The sequence below is a fragment of the Nomascus leucogenys genome, chromosome 3 (genome assembly GCF_006542625.1).
Source record: "Nomascus leucogenys isolate Asia chromosome 3, Asia_NLE_v1, whole genome shotgun sequence".
NCBI classification, from domain to species: Eukaryota; Metazoa; Chordata; class Mammalia; order Primates; family Hylobatidae; genus Nomascus; species Nomascus leucogenys.
Genome location: NC_044383.1, coordinates 14866361 through 14891346, shown reverse-complemented (window position 1 = coordinate 14891346; position 24986 = coordinate 14866361). Strand labels below are relative to the sequence as shown.

The following is a 24986-nucleotide window of genomic DNA, read 5'->3' as shown; positions in this document are numbered from 1 at the left end:
GTAAAAGCTGCATTACTGACTAGCTCCCTTAGTGACAGTTCAGGACACTGATGTTCAGGGATGCCCCCTTCTTGCCAATGAGAAAACAGAAGGGCAGTCTGTTGGCCAAGGGCCCCCAGCCAGGGAACGTCAGGACCTGGGGCACAGCTCTAGGAAATGCTGCTGTTGCTGAGAGTAGGGGTGGGGGGCACTGGCCAGACCTGGATTTGTGGGAGGCGGCCGACATGAGGCTCTGGACTTCTGCAGCAAGACGGAGATCAGCTACCTGTCAGGGAACCTGGGCTTCCAGCAGGCAGCTCTTTTAGCCAGCACAGTAGATGCACTCCAGGTGGTGGGGTCTCAGTCCAGGGGGGTCTTCAGGAGGAAACAAGGCTCCTAGGCTGGAGTCTAGTTTCAGGTGGGGCTGTGATTGGGGTCTGGCCATCTTGGTTCTGCCACCTACTAGCTGTGTAACCCCGGGTACCTCTCTGAGCCTCAACTCCTTGTCTGAAAACAGAATAATCAGGGTACCTACTTCTTGGGGTAGCTGTGGGGTGGGGCATGAGATGGCACTGGCTGTTCAGTGTTTGCCTCTCAGGTCCTTCCTCATTCCTTGGGGCTGAATTTATGTTCTCATTACTCCGTTTTTGAGCAGATGAGGAAGAGGAGGGTGGAACTCTAGCTCCAACTCTGCCCCCTGACCTAAGTATCCCAACCCCTCCCAGGTTGGGGACAGAGCCCTTCCATCATGTAGCTCCCGGTCCCCACCAGACTCTGCTTAGGAAGAGGCTGCCTGCCCCCATTGTCGTCGTTAGGTGCTAACTCATTCTCTGCTTTATCTGTCACATCTTTAACTGCCCATCAGAGCCCATTAGACCAGAATGAGACTCCCAGGGTGGCCGCAGAGCAACAGCATTTCAGCTCATCAGAGGAAGCTGCCCAATGAGCCAGTCTGAGCAGCATTTTGGGGGTAGATGTTCGCTTCCTGTTAACGGGCTAAAATGCAGAAGTGGCTCAGAGTCTCATTCCCACTGTGCCACTCCCTGGGGTCTGCAGTGTGGCCTGGGAGAAAAAGTCACAGCCTCGGGGTCAGACCCGAGTTGGACCCAGCTCTGCCCCTTGGTACCTGAGGGACTTTGGATAAATTACTGGATTTCTCTGAACTCCACTTATCCCATTTGTAAAACAGGATTAGTAGCCCCGCCATGGGACTGTTTTGGTCATTAAATGCCAATTTGTATATAAAGTGCTTAGCGCAAGCCTGACGACAGAAACACTCGGTAATTGAAAGCTACTGTTTTTCCACAAGGACTTCCTTTCAGGGACCGCAGCCTTGGACGGAGGCCTGGGTACAGATTTAATCAGATGCAGGCGCTCTGGATTACCATGGAGATCGTCTAATCTAATACATGGAGGCTGCTCAGTGACTGTTTATTGAGTTAGAAGAAAACACAAATCTAATTTTGGCCCAAAGAAGAGAAAGTTAAAAGGGAACTTGAATAGGCTTTGGCTAGACAATATAATAATTACTGCTGTTTTTTTCAATACTTACTAAGTGATAACTGTTTTCCTTTAAAGAGACAAGTCATCTAAATAATCATAGCTACTATTATTTTCTGTAATGTTAGTGCTAACCCGTTTCTAGTAGAGGGCATCCCCAGCTTATGGGTGGGGGATGGAGACTTTATGTAGGCAGAGGCAGAGTTTTAGAGGCCTGTGCTCCTAATCAGCACCCACGCTGAACTCCGGAAAGATGATGTGACAGCATCCAGCTCTCACTCCTCTCTGTCTCACTCAGAGGAAGGGGACAGAGAGGCAGCAGCCCTCCAAGAAGGCAGATGCCATGGTGCTGCCGCACAGCTGCTGGCAGTGTCAGAGGGGACGGCCCTGAGGACAACAGGGGTCCTCAGGGTGGGGGTGTTGCCAAAGGAGATTAACATTTGGGTTAGTGAACTGGGAAAGGCAGACCCACCCTCAATCTGGGTGGGCACCTAGCAGTGCCACCAGTGTACCCTATGTCCCCCTGGAGTCAGATAGCCCTAGTAGGACACAGCAACAAACCTGGCATGGAGAATGGAGGGAGCAGCAGCACTGCCCCCAGGGACATGAGAAATAAGATGCCAGGCACAAAGCAAGGACCTGCTCAGTGGGGGCCTCATTTAGAGAACAAAAACTGAGGCCTGAGATTGTGTCCTGCTCAGGACCCAGTGAAGCAGGGTGGGAGTGGAGGGTCCCTTCCAGCAGATCCTGTGACCAGTGATCGGAGGACCACCCTCGCCCCTGCCCATTCCAGCCATTAGAACCTGTGGTGTGTGGGCAAGGGTCCCCAAACAGGGCCCGTCCCTGCCCACCCACTCCCAGAAGGCCACCAGTCCTCTCACAGGCTGAGGGCCAGGGCCAAAGCTGCCAGGTTGGCCCTGTGAGCTCCTGCTGCGGTGGTGGCAGAAATCTACCTGCTGCAGTCTGGATATGGGAAATGCATTTTTCAACCCATCAGGCATCAGGGCGAAAACAATTTACAAATGGTCAGCAGGGGGAGAGACGCGGCCAGCAGTGTTTTGCAGTCCATTAAAAGGTTTGGACCAGGGCTTTGAGAGATGTGCCAGCAACTATGCAGAGGCATTCATTCACCAGAGCCTGTTCATGCAGCTCACTTTGGAGCTGGGCAAGGACCCCCAGGATGCCAGTGTAAGAGGATACCTGGGTTTCTCTGCTGGTGGGTCATCGGGGATCAAGGGCTGTGTATTAGTTAGGGTTCTCTAGAGAGACACAACTAATAAGATAGATGTATATATGAAAGGGAGTTTATTAAGGAGTACTGGATCACACCGTCACAAGGTGAAGTCCCACAATAGGCCGTCTGCATGCAATCTGAGAAGCAAGAAAGCCAGTCCGAGTCCCAAAACCTCACAAGTAGGGAAGCCGACAGTGCAGCCTTCAGTCAGTGGCTGAAGGCCTAAGAGCCCCAAACCACTGGTACAAGTTCAAGAGTCCAAAAACTGAAGAACTTGGAGTCTGATGTTTGAGGGAAGGCGGCATTCCGCATGGGAGAAAGATGAAGGCCAGAAGACTCAGCCAGTCGAGTCCTCCCACATTTTCTGCCGGCTTTTATTCTAGCCGTGCTGGCAGCTGATTAGATGCTGCCCACCCAGATTGAGGGTGGGTCTGCCTCTCCCAGTCCACTGACTCAAATGTTAATCTCCTTTGGCAACACCCCCATAGACACCTGCAGGAACAATACTTTCAACCTTCATTCCGATCAAGTTGACAATATTAACCATCGCAGGCTCTTAGGGACTGTGTCCCTGGGCACTCCACCCCGGGAACTCTAGACTGGGGATCAGCCTAGGCAGTCTCCCCCTTTTTTTCCAAAGAGAAAATGCAGAGGGAAGAAACCAGCAAGCCACCATCTCATAAATGTATTCATTTGTTTACCACTTTGTTTTAGAAATGCTCAAAGCAGCTAATGAAGACTTCACTTATGAGGAAGGGATTACATGGAAAGCAAGAACACACAGGGGATCCTCTGGGGGTCTTAGGGCATGTGGGCTGCAAGTGGCAAACACTGACCCTCACCCCTTACAGTTAAAAGCAAAGGCCATTGAGGTGCTGCAGCCTTTGGGAGACCAAGGATCAGACAGCCACCACCGCCTCCAGGTGTCTCTGTTCTTGGGAAGGGTCAGCTCCTGCCTTTTGAGGACTTCAAATTGCCCCATACATAATTTCAGCTCCAGGAGAGGGGCCTGACTGGCTCAGGCACATTCCCATCTGCTGGCTGAGGAAGGCAGGACGCCTTCACCAGCAGTCCCCTGACCCACCCCCGCCCAGGACTATATTGAACAGAGAGAAGCAGCTCCCCCAAGAAAATTATATAAAGTGCAAATGGCAGCTGAGCAGGCCAAAGCAACAGTGTTCACTACCATGGGCCAGTTTGTTTTATAGATGAGACTGGAAGTCAGAGTGGCTCAGTGACTTAATAATGGTGGAGCCAAAATTCTTTCTGGTCCGATTCCAGGATTAGCTCTCCCTGCAACAGCATTTGGCCTCCTCAAGTATATCTGACCTTGGCCTGAGTCTCCTTCTCTCTGAACAGCATATGATGATTAGCCACTTGATACGGTCTGGCTGTGTCCCCACCCAAATCTAATCTTGAATTCCCCCGTGTTGTGGGAAGGACCCAGTGGAAGGTGACTGAATTAGGGGAGCGGGTCTTTCCTGTGCTGTTCTTCTGATAGTGAATGAGTCTCCCGAGATCTGATGGTTTTAAAAATGGTAGTTTCCCTGCACAAACTCTTTGCCTGCTGCCATCCATGTAAGACGTTGACGTGCTCCTCCTTGCCTTCACCATGATTGTGAGACTTCCCCAGCCACATGGAACTGTAGTCCAATTAAACTTCTTTCTTTTGTAAATTGCCCAGTCTTGGGCAGCAGCGTGAAAATGGACTAATGCACCACTCAACTGTGTCTTCTGGATCATTATTTTAACTTAGGGAGTCAGTGGTCCTGCTGAGAGATCTTGCTCTTGACAGCCCTGTTGGGTCCCTCTCCCCACAATGTGTCCCAAAAGTCTGGCCTTGCTCTTCCCAAATGCTGGGGCACTAGACTGGGCTCTGTCTGCAGGCCCAGAGGCTACCCAGAGCTTAGGGAGCCCTATCCAACAGAGAATGCTGCTAACAGCCCACAGCCACCCTCAGCAGAGACCCTCAAGACAGTCCACATACTCTGCTGAGAATGACACTGTTTGGGCATAAGGAGGCCGAGTTACGGCCCTTGGACTCCTGCCATCCAGGGAGCTGAGCCACACTGCAGCAGACTGTGATCTGCTGGCCATAGGGAGGAATTGGGCACTCACTGGGCACATGCTCTGTGCCAGGCCATGTGTTATGGTTACATCTTGAAGCCCTTACATCAACCACTGACAGTGAGCAATTGTTCAGGACCAGTAATTGTTCATGTTTGTGAGTTCCAGCTTTCTCAATGGAAAATGAGGCTGTTGTGAGTTGAGACGATAGACATAGAGTGCTTTGTACAGTGCCAGGCACACAGTAAGCACTTGGTAACTACTCCGTGGGAGTGAGTAGTTATCGTAGTGGTAGCTGCTGTTATTCTGAGATCTGAAGGCTGGGAAACATCTAGCCAGGGAAAAACTGAAAGCACGAGTGAAAGCGTGAGTACTACGGTTTCACAGCGGAGTAAACTGAAGCTCAGAGAGCTGAGTGACCTGCCCAGGGAGAAACTCAACAGGGCCTGGAGCCATCTGGCCCCAAAGGTATCAGGTCTGAAGCATCTGTTCTTTCAACTGCACTGTGCTGCCTCCAAAGTCCTGATCAATATCCCAGCTCTGCCACTTGCTTGTTCCCTTCACCTCTGAATCTCCAAGTACCTTCAAGTCTCCTGCCCATGAGGGCTCTCCTGGGCCCTGGCCTGAGGTGGCCTGCCCAGTTAAACGGCCCTGGTGCCCTACGGCATCCATTGTATGTAATTTCGCTCCTGTGCATCTAACAGCTGTTTACCATCCTTGGGAAAAGTGACAAAAATTATTCAAACACCCTTTTCTGCAGAGCTATCTTCGTGGAGCCCCGGCTGAAAAGGCTCTCTCTGAGGTTATTATGGTCATGGATGGCTTCACCACCACTGCCAGGGGAGGTATGATTAGTGGGGTCTTAACAACAGCCCTGCTAGGTCTAACAGAGGCTCACAGTCCAGTGTTCACCTGTACCGGAGGCTGCCAAGAGGGAGGACTGAGCAGTAAAACAAATCACCTTGTAGATGGGGGTTCAAATCTTCCATTGTGTGATTTAGGGCAGGTTCTTTAAATGACATCTGGGCTGTTTCACCTTATAATAGTTGTATTGCTGTGTAACAAATTACCCACAAAATTTAGTGGCTTAAAACACCACACAATTATTTCAGAGTTTCCTTGGATCAGGAATCTGGGCACAGCTTAGCTAAATTCTCTGTTTTGGGGTTTGCTGCTGAAAACCCCAAAACAGATGATCAAGGTGTCAGCCAGGGTCACAATCATCTCAAGATTCAACTGGACCAACATCCATTCCAAGTTCACTCGGACTGTCAGCAGGATTTAGATCCCCTCGGGCTCTTAGATTGAAGGCCTCAGATCCTTGGTAGCTGTTGGCTGGATGCCACCCTCAGTTCCTTGCCCAGCGGCCCTGTCAAGTGAAAGCTGAGTAGAGAACACAGGCAAAATGACGAGTCTTCTGTAACCTAATCACAGAAGTGACAGCCCATCACTTGGGCCACATTCTTTTCATTAGAAGCAAGTTGCTGGGTCCAGCCTACACTCAAGGTGAGGGGACTACATAAGGGTATGAATGTGGGAGTGGCCGTCACTGGGGTCGTCAGAACTGCTCACATCTGTAGAGTGGTGCGAGTCACTGCCTCACTGGATTGCTCTCAAGATGTGCGTGAAGCACCTCCCACGCAGACAGGTATCCAGTGAAGAGCAGCTGTCACTGTGCTACATGTGCTCAGACGACATCTATTTCCTTTCCCCAATGCTGTCTGAGCTGTCTTAGGGACAAGATTGTTCACCAAACACTATCTCAAAAGGCAAGGCCCTATTTTTGCTTCCTAACACCTTGTTACATACCACCATCCTGCTTAGCTTTGTTACGGGTCAATCTGGACATACCCAAGAAAAAATTTTCCTTTTCAGACAGGGACTTTTTCTTTTGCCTATGCTAACGTAAGCTCTTTGTCTTCTTTAATCATAGCTCCCTGGCTATTCTAGTCAGGAGGGTGACTATTCTGTGTTGTTCATAGATTCTGGGAGAAATGATCTACCATGACTGTCAAAGCAAAGCACACTGGTTCATCCTGAAGAGCAGATGGAAAGACTGGTGTTGTGTAAAAACAAAGCTGATGTGGAGTCAGTGTGGTTTTTCCATCTCCCAAAGGCTCCCAATGGGCAGCTGTCATAGACCCATGTTGTGGACTCGTGTAACCAAGAGTCACTAGCAGCCTTACACCGTCCTGAGACCCAGCTTTTCCCAGACAGCCCCACCTCCTTAACCCAGTGTGAGCTTGAGCCAGGTCCCAGCCCCAGGAGGGTAGATCTGTTTGGTCTAAGTCGACCATGGTGGTCCCATTCTCCTCCTCAGTTATCCCAATGCCCCTCAATGAAAACTGAAGGGAACTGGGCTGGTGTGGCTTCACGAAGTTTCACTGCTCATAAAAGAGACATGCTGGGGAACAGAGGCAGGCCCTCTGCTTCAACTGGTTGTTGTCATTCTGACAACTGCAGCAGTCAAGTAAAGACCTTGAAGGAAGCAACACTGAGGGCAAAGTGAACATAATGAGGCTGGCAGAGCAGAAAGCAGGAAGAAATCCAGGTCCTGGACATCAATTAGCTGTTGTATTTATCAGCCCTGGAACTGCCCAACCTTGAGACTTGGGTGAAGTGATAAGTCTCCCTCATTGTTTAAGCCAGTGATCTCCGGAAGTGAACAAGGTGATCCACTGAGGTACAGGAAGAAAACATAAGTTATGTTTTTAAGAGTAAAGAAGCCTTACCCATACGTAACAGACACACAGGCTGCATGGTAAGTGGTCAGGCAGCACATGTCAGTCAGTGAGGAATCCTCAAGGAGTGCTGAGAGCTCCATATTGCAGAGAGAGCAACAGCGGCACCACTCTCTTCCAGAATATTGTCGTCTGTGTGCCCCATAAGCCAACTGGACTTAAGATTTTTATTATCTTACACAACAGTTTATAATGAGATGAGGAAATTAAACCCTCAAATTTGCCGGTTATCTCATAGCAAAATTCTTAACTTAAATATAGTATTTTTTAATTGATAAAAAGGCTTGAATGTGCCGATCTTTCCTGTGGTGACAAGTGTCTGTAATCAATATGCAACCTAGAAAGTATTTTTTTAAGTGGATAGATTTAACCTGACCCTTCAAGGTAAAGACAACATTTAATAATAACGATGACCAAGCAAGAATTCATGAAAACGTGTTGCCAAAAATTGTCACCTATAAAAACTCTTCAAAGTGTACACTTAAACTTGGGAAATGAAATTCAAAAATAAGTTGCAGCAGGTTTTGAACCCATCTGTTAGCAAAAATAAAAATGCAACACTCCTAATTATTCAGCAAAAACAAGTTACTGACATTGGAAAAGATGAAAATTTATTACAAAAATTTCAACAAACACTTTTGCAAAATTGGTGGATGGAACTCAAAAATGTTTTCAGTAAGCACAGCCATATTTGGATCCACAGATCTTAACTAATGAAGTGACTTATTCAGCTACAATAGTCATTAAAACCAAGCATGAAAATAAACTTACCTTAAGACAAGAACATTGTTTTTATAAAGTGTTAAAACTAGGAGTTTCAAAAATGACAAGCATCTTTAATCACAACTCTCTCTAAAAGAAAATTTTTTTTAGAAAGAGCAAAGGTTTATTAACTACAAATACCACAAACAATATTTTAAAACATTTTTACTTCATCTTTTTGATTTTCTACTTTTGCTTTATATGTATTAGTAACATGTTCAAATTTAAACATTTTAAAATATATATGTCTGTATACACACACACACACACACACACGCTGGGGTGTGCACACTACGGCATTAAAGGCAGGTAAGTGAGTTTACATAGGGTTTTGTTTCATTGCTTGTATCCTTAGAAAAAACTTCTCCAATCCCAAGAAAAAATATTAGTTTCTAGTTTTTACAACAATTTTTTTTTAATTCACAATCTGGAATTTCTCTTGGTGAATGGTATGATAGGAATCAGTTTAATGTTCTCTAATTATACCAGCACCTTTCATAAAATAATTGACCATGGACAGCATGATTCCAAAAAGCCGCCTTTAGTGTACTCTAAATTCTAAATTTGAGTTCTTTTCTATTTTCTAAATTACTTTCCATTGACTTGTCTGTTTACACTGGCATAACTTTTAATTTAATTGCACTTAGAAAGTGATATATTTTTTGGTACAGCAAGTTCCTTCCATTTTTTTCACTTTCAATGGGGATTTTCCTATTTTCATCTGTTTATACTTCCATGAGTTTTTTAGATTATATAAATAAATACTATTGGTTATCTGAATTGGCTCTACACTGAATATACATTAATTCAGAGAACTGGCATGTTTAGAATGGTCCAAACTTCATATTATGAAGTGCTTCCAAGCCCCCATTCTCCCCTCTGTTCTCATTCCCCTCCACCTCCCTCTCCTGAGGAAACTGTGTTCCTGAATGTTAATAACTGTCTTTCCTTTATAGCTTTACTACTTGTGTATGAGTCCCTAAACAATCTACTTAGTTTTTCCTGATTTTGAACTTTACATAAAGGTACCCATGCTGGCTCTATTCTGACTTCTTTCACTCGATGATTTCTGAGATGCATCCATGTTGGAGCCCACAGTGGTATGATGCCTTGATCACTCTAGAGAATTCCACAGCATACACTTCATTTATTCACTGTACGCTAGATGGGCATTTGGCTCCCTCCTTCATTCCTTGTAATTAGTACACATAATGCTGTTATAAACATCCCTGTATATGTTTCTTGGTACACATGCACATGAGTTTTTCTAAGTATAAACAGTGGGCTATAAGAGATGCCTATGTTCAATTTCATTAGATAATACTGTTCTACAAATAGAAGTACAGATTTACACGCCAACAACAGGTGAAGGTTTCTTGTCATTATCTCTCAGATTGTTATTTTCAGACTTCTCATAATTTCTGCCAAGTTGTCAGCAAGGAAATGGTATCTAAGCTTTTAATATGCATTACCTGATGATTAATGAGGCTGAACATCTTTTTACATTTATGGGCCATTTCTGTTTCTTCTGTGAAATGCCTGCTAGTGTTTGGGGTCCGTCTCTCCTGAGTTGTTTTCATTGCTGATTGGCATTCAGATGCTCTTTAGCAGTTATGTATATATTATGAATATTTGTATCGCATTCCAGATTTGGCTTCTCTTTTCACTTTACAGCATGTTTAGTAATAAGTACTTATGATGGATGTAGCCAAATTACTTATCTATTAATTGATAGTTCGCATTTTCTATCTTGTTGATGAAATTCTTCCCTACTCCAAAGTCATTGTTTTAATCACTACCTTTGGCAGTAAGTGTTAGAATCTTGTAGTGCTAGTTCCCCTCACAATCCATTCAGAAAGGTCTTGGATATCCTTGGCCCTTTGCTCTTCCATTTATATCGAAGAATCAACTTGTCAGGTTCCACAGTGAAAATCATTGGGAATTTTTTTGGAATTGCAATTTGGAGAAAAAGTTGAGATTTAGATAATATTGAGTGTTATCCCTTATATTCTCTACATTTATTTAGGTCCATTAAGTTTTTTTTTTTTCTTATCATTTTCTCATTTTAAAATTTATTCTTAGGTACTTTTTCTTGTTCCTATTATAAACAGCATTTCTTAATTACATTAAAAAACCAATCTTGTATTCCTGAGACCAATCCATTTCGGTCATCATTTGTTACATTTTGAATACACTGTTAGATTTGGTTTGCAAAAACTTATTTTCCTACTGAAGGGTACAATGTGTTTTATGTATGTGTGTATATATCTGTCAGATCAAATTGATTAGCTGTACTATTTAAATCTTCTATGTCCTTAATAATCTTCATAATTTAGTCTCTGCAAGATCTATTAATTACTGGGAGGGGTATGTTGAAAATGCCCATTATGTTGGTAGACTGATCTATTTCTCTTTGTAGTGTGTTCATTTTTCCTTTTTGTAGTTTTCTTTTAACTTTTTAAATTTTTTTCTAGACAGGGTCTCGCTCTGTTATCCTAGCTGAAATACAGTGGTATCATCATAGCTCAATGCAGCCTCAAACTCCTGGGCTCAAGCAATCCTCCTGCCTCACACCTTAGCCTCCCAAGTAGCTAGGACTAAAAGCAAGTACCACCACGCCGAACTTTTGTTTTTTTTTTTTGAGACAGAGTCTCATTCTGTTCCCAGGCTGGAGTCCAGTGGTGCGATCTTAGCCCACTGCAACCTCCACTTCCTGGGTTCAAGTGATTCTTGTGCCTCAGCCACCCGAGGAGCTGGGATTACAGGTGTATGCCACCACACCTAATTTTATGATGGATGTAGCCAAATTACTTATCTATTAATTGATAGTTCGCATTTTCTATCTTGTTGATGAAATTCTTCCCTACTCCAAAGTCATTGTTTTAATCACTACCTTTAGCAGTTAAGTGTTAGAATCTTGTAGTGCTAGTTCCCCTCACAATCCATTCAGAATTTTTGAATTTATTTCTATTTTTTATTTTTAGTAGAGACAGGGTTTCACCATGTTAGCCAGTCTGGTCTCGAGCTCCTGGCCTCAAGTGATCCACCTGCCTCAGCCTCCCAAAGTATTGAGATTACAGGTGAGAGCCACTGTGACAGGCCCAACTTTTTTTTTTATTTTTATTTTTTTGCTTGAGATAGTTTCACTCTTGTCACCCAGGCTGGAGTGCAATGGCACGATCTCGGTTCACTGAAACCTCTGCCTCCTGGGTTCAGGCGATTTTCCTGCCTCCGCCTCCTGAGTAGCTGGGATTACAGGTGTGCACCCCCACGCCCAGCTAATTTTTGTATTTTCAGTAGAGACGGAGTTTCACCATGTTGGCCAGGCTGGTCTTGAACTCCTGACCTCAAATGATACGCCCACCTCAGCCTCCCAAAGTGCTGGGATTACAGGCATGAGCCACCATGCCTGGCCCGAATTTAAAAAAATTTTTGGAGAGATGGGGTCTGTGTTGCCCAGGCTGGTCTCGAATCCTGGCTTCAAGCAATCTTCCCACCTCAGCCTCTCAAAGTGTTGGGATTACAGGTGTAAGCCACTTTCTTTATATATTTTGAGGTATACTATTAGACATGTAGGTACATTACTAGAAAGTTTTGAATTGTTATGCCCTTCTGGCTTAATTCAGGGAGGGAGAGGGCTTAATAAAGGAAAACAGATTAAAAAAAAAAAAAACCTACTCAAGACTACAACTAGTTAAGCTAGTTGCTCTCAGATTCTATTAATATGTGTGATACTCTATTATCATGCTTTTTGATATTCAAGGTATTTTAGAATTTTAGATAATGGAGAAACAGGCCAATCGAAGAAATAAAATTCACACACACATACACACAGAGCTGGTTCTAGTAGAAAAGGTTTGTACTTAGTAAAAACCTGCTAAAAGGGAGAGAGTTTAAATGGCAGCCTACTTAACTGTGGGGCAGGGGAGTGAAAATGGAAATTGTCAGAGTCACTGAATTCTGCCATATGTGATAACCAAAAAGTAGATAACATCACAACAGAGCTAAGGTCAAAAAAACGGGAGGGATGAGAACTGGCATTCTGACAATACTGTAGGAAAGGACACCTCTACAGAGATAGTAAGAGAAACTAAAACCTTACAGTAAGGTTACAAATAACCTAGGGGATGACACTAATTTCATAGCAATAAAACACAAAGGGTTATAAAAAAGCATAGTACCAATAAATGCAAACAAAAAAACCTAAGTCCAAAAGTTGACTAAAGGTCCACAGAAGAAACTGTACAGTGTTTAAAAAACAAAAACTACAAATATACTGATATCCATATCCATACTATATATTAATACAGAATAGATATGACCATATGTATATTGTTACACACTGTTTTTTAGCACTGGTTACAGAGGTCAAGATCAACACTCACTCTGCAGGCTAAGTAACTGGTGTAACAGACGTGCTCAGTGTGGCTGTCACGTAGGAGGCAATATTAATATGCTATAAGCAAAATCAAATGTTCTATATTATAACAAAGTTCCAGTGAACCAGGTATTAAGGCCAAGGACATCTGTACAAGATTTATTTCATTTACCACAATGTTTTAGAGTGATAGTATATGCCCTAATACAGAAGGAGTGATTCAGAACCCACCAAAAGATCAAGAGCCAAAGTCAGTGGCTTTGTATCCCAGGTCAACAGGAGTTTCATCCGCCATTTTGTTTTTCTTGGATTAAAGAGATGTACAGAATGCCCTGTGCCAAGCTCACTATGGCTTCTGACAAGCACCACTAGGAACAGGACTTCATTGCTTCATCCTTGCTCTGGCTGTGCTAGTGAGTGGCAAAAGCCTCTTGCCTGTGCTTGTCCTCCAAATTTTTCATAAGCATTCCTGTTACTAGCCATAGCTTCCCATGACTTCACATTTGAGTAAGTTATCCTGAAGTGCGTGGCTGTAATATTGACAAACAGAACTAATGAGAGTGAACTGCCATCTGTTTAACAAAACGCACTCTTCTAAGAGAATACCCAGTCTTACTGCATTTAGTACGTAGTCACAACATTGAAATGACATGTGAGAATCAATACAAAATATTTATTTTTTTTCAAACCACAGAATTCTTAACCCCAGAGCCACACTATAAAGTTCTCAGAATTGTAAGCCATTAACATTTTTCTAAACAATGCAGTCCAGAGATGAAGATAATTTCCAACCAGCAGGGATGCAATATATAGTAGGTTCCCCTAAGAATGAAGCTCAAATTAGCATTTCCTTTAATTCTCCCACAGCCACTCCAACAACAGAAGCAGAAACAGTACACGTATTCATGCCACTCAGCTCTGAAAAGAGGTTCAAGGTGGGTCAAGGTGGGTCTTGGCCAGTGGAGGAAGGAAGGTGTCCGGGACTTTAATCAACAGAGGGGACAGAGTGGAATAATTTCCCTTGGAAAAGAACAGGGTTCCTTTCTTAAATTCTTGTGGCCAGAAACTGGGGTGAACTTCAATGGGGTAATGAAAGAAACAGGAGAGCCATTTCTCCAGGAACTCCTATGACCTCCATTTTAACTTCTGACAAAAGCTAACTTCATTTATGCAATCGTACTGAAAACGGTAATTACAAACAAAAAGGTTCTATAAACCTGTAATAGGTGTCAAAGGGATGCACATTCTGAACTTTAATTTTAAGGACCCTTTAAAAGGCCTAGACTTGGATTAAAGTAAATATAATATTCCAAGCTAAAAGAGGCACCATAAAAAATCAACTCAAAACATCCAAACAATGGCTAGATGACTAATGTAGGTTGTTTTGCTTTTTAGTTGCAAAGCTTTTCAGTATCTCAGATTAGTGTATGTTCATAAAACAATGCTCAGTTATTTTAATAGCTGCTTATGAAACAATAACATTTTAACTCAAGGGCAATGCTTCTTGCATAATAATCACAGAAATAATTAACTGCTATAAAACAGGGGGAAAAAGTAGAAGAAAATAAAGCCAGCCTTAATAATAAAAAGACAAAATCTGGAAGGGTTACTCTGCTTAAAGAGATTAACCAGGATTATTTAAATACTATAATACAAGTGCTCCTGCTCACTTCCAACCGCAGAAACCAATTTTGTTTGCTAGATCACCATTACCTTTGCTAGTATGCGTACAGACCACCTTTTGTGCTGAAAAACGTTCAAATCCCTTGTTTGGTCAGTACAGAATATTGCGAGGTGATGCTCATGCAAACTCTTCCTGAGGAATTTATGTGTGCAAATCTGCAACCCGACAGCATGGCACGCAGCCAGGGAGTGGTAGCTGCAAAGGTGTGAGCACTGGAGATGGATGTGCAGTGTGCAGTGTTCACAGCCATGGACATCCATTCTTCTGCAATCTCATCTACCCACAAATTAGCTTTCACTCTAGACCCCAAAGGGAGGGTAATTGCTGCAAATTTGTTAAAGGGACAGAAGAAAAGTAACTTGTCTACAAAATAATGCACAATGCATGCATCTGGGTTTGTGTTTCTTCTCACTAACCTTGCCTAAGAACTATTAGGATAAAAGTCACAATACCAGGTTTTGCTTTCTGCCCCACAAAAAAAACAGTAGTTAATTCCTGTCAGGTTAGGGTACAGCTGTGACAACAAAAGGTCACAAAATGACAATGTTACTGAAGCTTAAGGCCAACCTTTAAAACATGTACCGTCTCTCAAAACAATTATCTATTTACTTTTACATGTCATTTTTTCAAGATGACTGACCCGGCTTTCCTTTTAAGGAGCTAGTTTCAGGCTGCACATACATACTAGACAGTTTAAGCAAATCAGCCATTGACTAACCAGACAATCAGCCTGCATGTACAGTTTTCTATCTTCAATGATTTGGGCCTTTAGTGATGTGGTACAAAAGCCAGTATGTAATTGGGGTAGAAAAACCGTATACTGTACTGGCAAGAATACAAAAAAAAAAAAAAAAAAAGGCCAGGTGCGGTGGCTCACACCTGTAATCCCAGCACTCTGAGAGGCCGAGGCAGGTGGATCACTTGAGGTCAGGAGTTCGAGACCAGCCTGACCAACATGGTGAAAGCCCGTCTCTACTAAAAACAAAATACAAAAAGTAGCCAGGCGTAGTGGCACGCTCCTGTAATCCCAGCTACTCAGGAGGCCAAGGCAGGAGAATCACTTGAACCCAGGAGGCAGAGGTTGCAGTGAGCTGAGATCGCACCACTGCACTCCAGCCTGGGTGACAGAGTGAGACTCCATCTCAAAACCAAAATACAAGAAAACAGAAGAAAATATTTTCTGGCAAACAGTCGATATAAAATGAGGGGAAGAGGGAGGAAATCTTACTTCCTCTCATATTGCAAACTCGGAATTTTTAAGAATCCCAATAAGTAAGCAAAGTCTATTTCAACTTAAACAGGTCCTTCATACTGTGATGTGCCTCAAGGGGCCAAGATGATTAACAGCCAGGACATGTAGACTGGGAGACTATGTACAACCTTTCTATAGTGCCTTTCAGTCAAGGTTTTGTTGTATTAAGCCCTGACCCATAGCCAGCTGCAGTCACTGTGCAAAAATTTACAGAAACTAAATTTTGCAAACTTTACTTTGCCCACTTTTTATTAATACATACATAGTAAAAAGAATATATTTCTCCATGAACTTAATAATGCAAAAGCATCCAAAGATTTTAATGCCAATTCACATTATACTGTGATGCTTTTATAGGGAAAGTTCTTTTGTAAAAGAATGCTCTCTCCCAGAAAAAGCATTTGGGTATATTATTAGGATACTGAAGAATTTGTCCACATTTAAAGAAACATTCCAATTTTATTCCTTTCAGAAAAATTAATACCACTCAGACTTCAGTTCTAGGTGTGATTTGTAAGCCTGAAGCAAGCATTCCATTGAGAAAAGTAAAATGTGAATGTCATGATGAATGGAATTCTCCTTGATACCAGAATGTTACCAGTGTAGCAACTTAAACTATCCAGGTCATAGTGAGAGCCTATGTTCTTAAGTAATTCAGTGTTCATCGATGCAATCCAGGATGCTCACAGAGGGAACTGAGTCCGATTAAAGTCCACAAAATCCACCAACTCTGGTTAAGTACTTTAAAAAATAAATCTGACAACCTTTATCTTTACTTCTCTGTATAACAGTTTTACAAATCAAGGACTTCAATTATTGGGTGACTTACTTGCTCCCAATATCTCACTTCTAACTCTCCTACCCACACCACTCCCCCCAAAAAATAAACTGAATTGGCAGAGGCAGCTGTATGAAAAACCTGCAGAGCAGACATGCGACAGCATCCCTGGGATGTTTCTTTCCCCCCCAAGTTCTCTGAAGAGGTAAATACTATTAGTCTGATGTCACCTAGTAGAGAACCCTATGCTCAATTAAGATTCAAGCAAAATTGAGAAGTATTTTTCTCTTGGGCTTTCAACAACAGCTAGAATAAGCTTCAGAGACTTTTATGAAGGACTAAAAAGCACTGTGGATGTGCAGAAACAGAAATAGCTTTGCCACAGCTGGAAGGGAGCCTTAAGACAGCAGTGCTACTTCTTCCCTATCACACTCAAATATAATGTTCAAATGACAGACTTTTTTTTTTTTTTAAGTAATTCTCTCATTCATTTAAAATGAAGTGATCAGGAACCCCACATCACTGAGTGTATTTGGACTTAATAACTGTATCTGCTTCCTAGAGCATCACAGGAAGTAGCTCTCAATAATAATACTAAGGGAAGCTTCAGTGCTAAAGTACCGCCCATCCCTAAACTAGAGTACTGCCAATACTATAGCAGCTGGTGACAGACATTGTGTTAAGTGGCACAGGGAATGGAAATGCTCTATGAGAGTTGGTCCCCAACATTAACATGAATATGCTCTGGTGAACCAGGGGAAAATCTGATTAATGTGCAACAGGTTTCTATTTTCCCACTTAATTAGCATCCTGCTACAGGGCCACACCTGCCATCTTGGTGGGTGAGTTCAGATACCATACACTTCTCCAGGAGGAGTTTGACAACATGGTCACACAGTTGCAAAGTGCACAAAGCTCAAGGCACGGAGTAGAAAAAAGTTGTGAACTGATGGGGGAAAGTTCTAGCAAAAGCAGAGTTAGCATTTTCCTTTAACAAGACTTTCTAATGCTAAACAAAGACCAACTCTTTTAAAAGGGGTTGTTTTGGTTGTGGGTGAAAAATACTGTATTGTAATGATCTGCTTGGTTTTAAAGCAAAAGAGATCCTGACATGTGAAACCAATACACCAAAATGCCAAGTCCACAAATGAACAAAACAAGTGCTTAAAAAAAAAAAATTCTTCTGCTCTTATATTTTTGGAGGAAGCTGCTGATTTTGGCTGTCAGATTTCACTTAGAAATGGTCACTTTCTGAGATACTTTTTCCTCACAGAATCTGTAGATAAACTCATTAAAAGATTGTCCCATTTCAAAATCACCCCCAAGTCTAGCAGCAACATTTTTTTTGTTTTTTGTATTTTTTTTAGTTTTTGTTTTAAAATTACAAACCAAGTAAGAAGTCCAACATCCTCTTCCACGAACAGCTTTGTGACAGAGCTCCTGAGTGTGTGCAGCCCCCACTGTGCTCTGAATGCAGTCTCTGCAGCTCCAGTGTGTCCTCTTTTCAGGAAGGAAAGCACATTCAATACATTCACTATCTGTACCCCCTGGAACTTGCACATGCTGACGAGCTGTCTGAAAAAAACATCAGAACGGGAAAAAAGTATGAAGAGCAGACAGCATCTGATAATGGCAGGAATCTGTTTATTCAACACACATTTCTCACTCCTCTCCCAACTTCCCAAAAAAGGCTTAAAAAAAAATCCTCAAAACCATGTGGGGTGGAGGGAAGTAAAAGGGGACTGAGATCCTAAGGAACTGGAACTGGGCTACGATGTCATTCCAGTAGAAACTAAAGAACCTGGTGGCTTCTTTCCGACTCCCTGAGAACCGTCACTACCAGCTGGAGCTGCCACAGCATGCAAAGCATCCTGACCGTGATTACGAGCAGTGCCTTATGAGAACAACACGGGTATTATCAAATCCAATGCACTGTTATCACAGTGCATTTAATATGGCTGCTTTACATCACAGAACCATCAAGATGGGAAGGAACATCATTACTTACTATAAGCCAACTCATCCCCAGCTCTCTTCCGGGACTGGTCACCTCTGGGGATAAGAAAAGAAGAGGCAGTCAACAAAACTGACTTCACATCAAAACAGGAGAAAAGGATCAACATATTTGATAGTAAAAGTATAGCAGACATTTCAGTTCTAACCAAACCTATTTAAAAATACATATTAAACATCTTAGAATCCTGATGTACCTCACTATGCTTTCTGCAGCTGGAAGAACATGAGCCTTTACCTGTATTAACCAGCTCATCCTCAAACACCTATGAAAGTTCTAATTCCACTTTAGAGTTCAGAAAATAGAGGTTCTGACTAGGCCCTAAGCTACCTACAAATCCTATTTTTGTGTCTCCAGCTTCTCAGACAATAACAGAAATGACTCAAATGCCTAGGTAATGAGTAATAATAATCACTACTAGCCTTTCTTCCTCAGCATTTATAAGTTGATTTCTTCCTGAAACACGATTTTTTATTCTTTAGGTTTCAGTAATGCCACAGCACACATTCCTGACCTTACTTCACCCTGTCTGTCATCCTTTTCAGGTCTCCTTTGCTGGCTCTGCCCAGCGCCCTGTCGCTGGTCATCTTTTCTTCTCCACGTGTAGTCTAGGATGGTGATCATACACTCTCTCCACAGGCCAGAGGCTCCCATATCTACATCTCCAACTCTGCCTTCCTCTCTACCCTTCAGATCTACAGGTCCAACTGTCTCATCATCATGTCCATTTGGATGATTTATATACACTGGCAAGTTTACCATGACCAGAATACAATGCTGACTCCAATCCATCCCCATTCCTTCTTCAATCTTCCAGCTTGATCACTCAACCCAAAATCCTTGGTCATCCTCTCTTTCCCTCACTCTGGGGCATTCTGTCCCAAAACCAATCACTCCTCATCAACTCCACTGCTACGATCCCAAGCTAAGCCACAGTCTTCTCTTCCCTACACAAGTACACGAGCCTTATTTATCAACCCAGACGAGAGCCAGGTGATCTCACGTAGAAGACAGCTTAGTTCATGCCTCTCATGAAAGCCCTTCAGTGGTTTCCCACTACAGTTAAAAATTAATTCCAACTCATTCTCCAGCCTACTGTCCCACCTCACTTTCCTCCACTCTCCACCTCTGTTCACTATACGTCAGCCATCCTGGCTCACTGGCTGTCCCTTGCACGTCAGCACTTTACTACTTACTGTCCACTCATAGGACTTATTACTCAATATTATTTATTTTTTTTTTTACATGTTTGTTATTTGCCTCCCAACATCAGAACATAAGTTCCATGAAAACAGGAACTTGGTCTGTGTTGTTCCCCCCACTGCCTAGTAGAGTATAGACAATAAATATTTGTTGAATTGACAAAGTAGTAACTTATAAATAGTCTCATGGATAAATTATTAAAATGCTAACCAAGGTGATTTATTTCCTGCTTTTGAATAATTTTCCAGATAAAGTTTCCCATTTACTTTCTCTGGTTATGTTTAGTACCAGGGCAGAAACCTCTTGCTAAGCTGGGTAAGGGGCCTCAACTGACTGGCAGAAAGAGTACACACCATATGACCTCTGAAGGGTTTTTCTGTAGGCACCACATTCAGCACAAACTAGCTTCCACAGCCAAAAGAGCTCTAACAGGCCGGCCCTCAGGCCACTTTTTAAACACCTCTGTAGAGTTAACACTACACCTAGCCAAAGCCGAGTATCTTCCGTTGTTATTTACACTAGTATCATCACAGTTGCATTCACCAAATATTCTGAAACAAACAAGTTAATGATCAAAAAGGAAGACAGAATTTTATATCTGGAACCTCGACTTTTAGACACAACCTTAATTTCCATTCCTCAAAGGTTAAATAAAAACTGAACATGTAAATATAACAAGAGAAAAATACAGATGTGAAAACAACTGGAGGCAGGAAAAGGAGTATCAATGTGATTTATGCAAGAGGCTGCTGAAGAGATTAAGTCCGGAATGCTCTCTCAAAACCCTTACTGCAAAATAAAAAAGCCCAAATTTCGGCGTCACCTGCTCAGCTAAAAGACCTATGTTCTTACCTTGGTTACTTAGATCTAGTAGTTATCTTCTGTAGCGCTACCTTTGACAACAGATACCAAACTTCCACTCCTCACCAATCAATTCAATTATGTAGGTAAGAGAGAAAAAGAAGCTGTTGCTCTTAGCTTATATGTTAATTCTAGCCTACCCTATATTTCCATGTACCTAACGATTAAAATTCACAAAAACTCCAGCTCAAATGAGAATCCACTAACTGCAAAAAAGGATTTGACAACATTCACGTTATTTTAAAACAATTCAAAGACTTACTCTGTGCCATCACATTAAAGCTGTCTGTTGCCTACTCAGGATCACTACATCACTTAAGTTCGTCTTACATAAAAAAGTGCCCATAACAATGAACAGGAATCACGTGGTTGGTTAGGCATAAACCATAAAATGACGGCTCAGATAAGAGGCAGAAACAGAATTCTTAAGACAGGCTGTACTATATTCTCCTTTTCTGGGGGTATCAGTGGACACCACTTCTTCCAAAATATTATTCCTAATTAAGGCATTATGTTGGACAGGACAGAATGTGGAAGGTCCATGCACAAGAGCAGAGGCAGGCTCTCCATCAGAGCTGCCAAAGGTGGCATGTGCACGTCCTTCCTGGCCAGTATGAGTAAGCTCAGAATTAGATATAAGAACGTCCACTTTGGCGGGTTTACTCTGTGCAAAGCACCTGTCAGAATAATTTTATGAGGCAAAGTTTAATCTTCATAGTACATGTATAATAGTTTAATTACAAAAATGGTCCAATTAAGTTTGTAAAAACATTTTATCATCCCTTGGAATACTGCCTAGTATTTAAATCCAGCCAGAAGTTTTATAAAATAATTCCACTGAGAAAAATTCCTATTTATACCAAAAATCCAAGACATTTCCCTGAATATAACCAAACTGGCCAGTGGCTGAATAGTGCCATGTTAGTCCTTCATGTGCAGAGGCAATGCAACCTGAGGTTATTTACAGAGGCAGTTACTCATCTCATCCCAAGCAAATCTGACATAAGAGCTACTATAAACCAAGCAGTCCTGCACCCTGTTCTCTTACTCCAGTACCAAAATTAGGATTAGAAAAATGGGCACGTTTAAGCAATTCCACGCATTGCTCTGGAAGGCAAACTCAATATGCTCAAAATTCACAAGAGCTATATTCCTATACTGCTTCACAAAAAAGTTTTCAGAAGGCTGTCCTGTCTTCTTTTTAAAGGTATAAACTCATCCTAAATTAAGAGCAAATGTTTAAATAAAACATGAATGTATGAAAGTATAAAGACTTCAGAATTATGGTAAGCCTAGAAAAAAACCTAAACATCATACTCAGATTATTTTGCATTTATTTAAGAATATTGGGCCGGGTGCAGTGGCTCACACCTGTAATCCCAGCACTTTGGGAGGCCAAGTGTATCACTTGAGGTCAGGAGTTTGAGACCAGCCTGGCCATTATGGTGAAACCCCATCTCTACTAAAAATACAAAAATTAGCTGGGTGTGGTGGCGCATACCTGTAATCCCAGCTACTCGGGAGGCTGAGGCAGGAGAATCACTTGAACCCAGGAAGCAGAGGTTGCAGTAAGCCGAGATCACACCATTGCACTCCAGCCTGGGCAACAGAGTGAGACTACACCTCAAAACAAACTAAAAAAAAAAATTGGCTGGGCACGGTGGCTCATGCCTGTAATCCCAGTGCTTTCGGAGGCTGAGGCGAGAGGAACCCTTGAGCCGAGGAGTTTGAGATCAGCCTGGGCAACACAGGAAGATCCCGTCTCTACAAAAAATTACAACAGTTAGCCAAGGGGGGAGGTGTGCCTGTAGGCCTAGCTACTCAAAAAATTTTAAGGAAATATATAGCTATAATTCAAAATACGTATATGGCCAAAAAAACTCCTGAAAATCAGATATTTCTGCATGACTTCTGCATAGCAAAACAACAAAAAAACCACCATAAGCAAAAGCAAATTGAGAAAAATACGTCATATCTTGGATAAAGAATCAATGTCTTCACTATAGAGATTTCCTAGAAATCAAGAAGACTAAGAAAGAGAAAAGCAAAGGACTTTAGACAGGTAGTTTTCAGAAAAAGAAATGCAAACATATGAAAATATGCTCAACCTTACTCATATAAGAGAAATGCAAATTAAACCAATTCTGAGTAATTATTTTTCACCTACTAGGTTGGCAAATATACAAACGTGTAACAATATACTGTACATGCAAGGCCATAAGGAACAGGAACTTTCCACCTTTGCTGGTGGATATGCAAAATGACATAAATACCCTGTGGAGGGCAATTTGGCGATATTAATCAAAATTACAACTGCATTTATTCTTAACCCAGCCATCCCACTTCTGAGAATTCACCCTCCAAATAATACCTGTAACAAGTACAAAATAATGCATATACAAGGTGATTCACTGTAGCACTGTCCGTTATAACGAAAGACTAGAAATAACTCACGTGGCCATCTACTGGGGACTGGTTAAGTTTTAGTCTATACACATGATGAAATGTATAAGAAACACAAATATGGACATATATTGTGTTTGCTTGTATTTATATTAAAAAATGAAGGAATCACAAAAATGGTTACTTGATGGGGTGGGATACACAGGGAGACAGGTGGGAGCAAAACTTCTCAATGTATACTTTTTATAAATGGCCTCATTCTGTGTATGAAAATAATACCACTCTCTTTCTGCTGGAACTTATTACAATTAATGTGAGGAAATACCTGATCCCTTGACACCAAAGAGAAAAACTATTTATATTCCAGCATTTCCCACTGGCCCTTCCTTCCCCTAGCCATAGAAAGCCCCAGGTCTCCCAGGCCCAGCTTCACTGATCCCTTCCAGCGTTAAGCTGTCAGTGATGGGGTAAATGACCAGTGGATTACCCACTGCCCCCACTACCACACCAGTACAGATGTCACCAGGACAGAAAAAGGAAATACCAGTCCAGGAACCAACAAATTAACCTGCTTTTGTCCCTAATCTGAGACTTCATAACAGTGACCTTAGTAAAGGCTTGTTTTTCTGAAATTCAGTTTGGCCTCAGACCCTTCGAAAAAATGCCCAGCCCCAGCTCTAGCAAGATAAGTGAGTCAACACTCAACCTACTATTTGTAGACATGACTATGCCTAAGATACCTCAAGCGTGTTCCTTTCTACAACTTTCTTCCTGTCAGGAAGCCAAATGAGAGAAGATACATAGAAGTGCTAAGAGTAAGGATTATAAAAATGCAAGATATTACTGTGCCCTTAAATGATTTGCTGATAAAGGCTATTTTCTCATGGGGAATCACAAAACTTTTATAAAAATATATTTTAGTTGAAAAATGCACTCTGCAAGATTTTTTGAGATATGACCATGATAATTAAGTGCAAAAACTTTAGAAACATTATCAAAACCAAGACAGGTAAATAAAGAGATGCCCTGCTTAAGAAGAAACCACTACAATTTAGGGCAAAAGGGGAACTATGAAATACAGAATTTAAAGCCTCTATGCTAGGTTAGTCATAAAAGTACATTATAACAGATCATAAAAGTTCTATAACGTTTTTCCATATGCACAGGACTAATACAAGAAAATCAAAGTTAAAAGAGCTCTTGGAGATTGCCCACCTAACTGCTCACCCAGTGAGAAATCCCTTCTTCAAAATGTATGAGCCGGGCATGGTGGCTCATGCCTATAATCCCAGCACTTTGGGAGGCCAAGGCAGGCGGATCACTTGAGGTCAGGAGTTCGAAACCAGCCTGGCCAACATGGTGAAACCCATCTCTACTAAAAATACAAAACAATTAGCCAGGCATGGTGGTGGCGCACGCCTGTAATCCCAGCTACTGGGGAGGCTAAGGCAGGAGAACTGCTTGAACCCAGGAGGTGGAGGTTGTGGTAAGCCGAGATTGTGCCACTGCATTCCAGCCTGGACAATGGAGCAAGACTCCATCTCAAAAACAAAACGTATGTAATGAAGAGCAGCTTCCACAAAATCAAAACCTAGATTCAACATTTCTACAGACAAGGAGCTAATGTCTTCTTGCAGCAGCAAGACTCTTGGCCAGTTACCTCCCATTCTCAGAACCTTACCATTTCTCCCATGTCAAGCCAAACTGGCCTAGGGAAATGGACATATTTGACCACTAAAGGAAAAAAAAACAACTTGCCTTGTAAAACCATTCTGTATAAGTTCTCTTTGAAATTTCTGATCTTGAGCAGCATATTCAGAAAGTTCAGATTCCACCGCCGGAGGGAGAATGTTTGGAATAAATTTAGAAAATAGAGTTGGAGCCATCTGAACCCACTCTGTGAGGAAAGGAAACAATTCATTAAGGAAATCATATAAACACATCAAATTAAATGGAAAACGGAAAGTTTTCTTTTAAAATATATAGTAAGCCAAATTTAAAGCAGGGGAAAAAATTAGTGCAATCCCATTCTGGTAAAGAACATACAAAGTTAAATTTCCCTTCTAAAAAGAATTTTACAGGCTGGGCGCGGTGGCTCACGTCTGTAATCCCAGCACTTCGGGAGGCCGA

General features: G+C 42.2%; 1 protein-coding gene across 1 annotated transcript in view; it reads right to left on the bottom strand.

The window, feature by feature from the left end:
- Positions 1 to 12807: 12807 nt before the first annotated feature.
- Positions 12808 to 24986, bottom strand: part of CACUL1 (CDK2 associated cullin domain 1) — a 75549-nt gene continuing 63370 nt past the window's right edge. The window contains exons 7-9 of the mRNA XM_030806443.1: positions 24615 to 24753; positions 18384 to 18427; positions 12808 to 17950 (exon numbers count right to left, since the gene is read on the bottom strand). Of these exons, the coding sequence (XP_030662303.1) occupies positions 17910 to 17950; positions 18384 to 18427; positions 24615 to 24753 (224 nt within the window). The 3' untranslated portion in view covers positions 12808 to 17909. The remainder of the gene's footprint in view (positions 17951 to 18383; positions 18428 to 24614; positions 24754 to 24986) is intronic.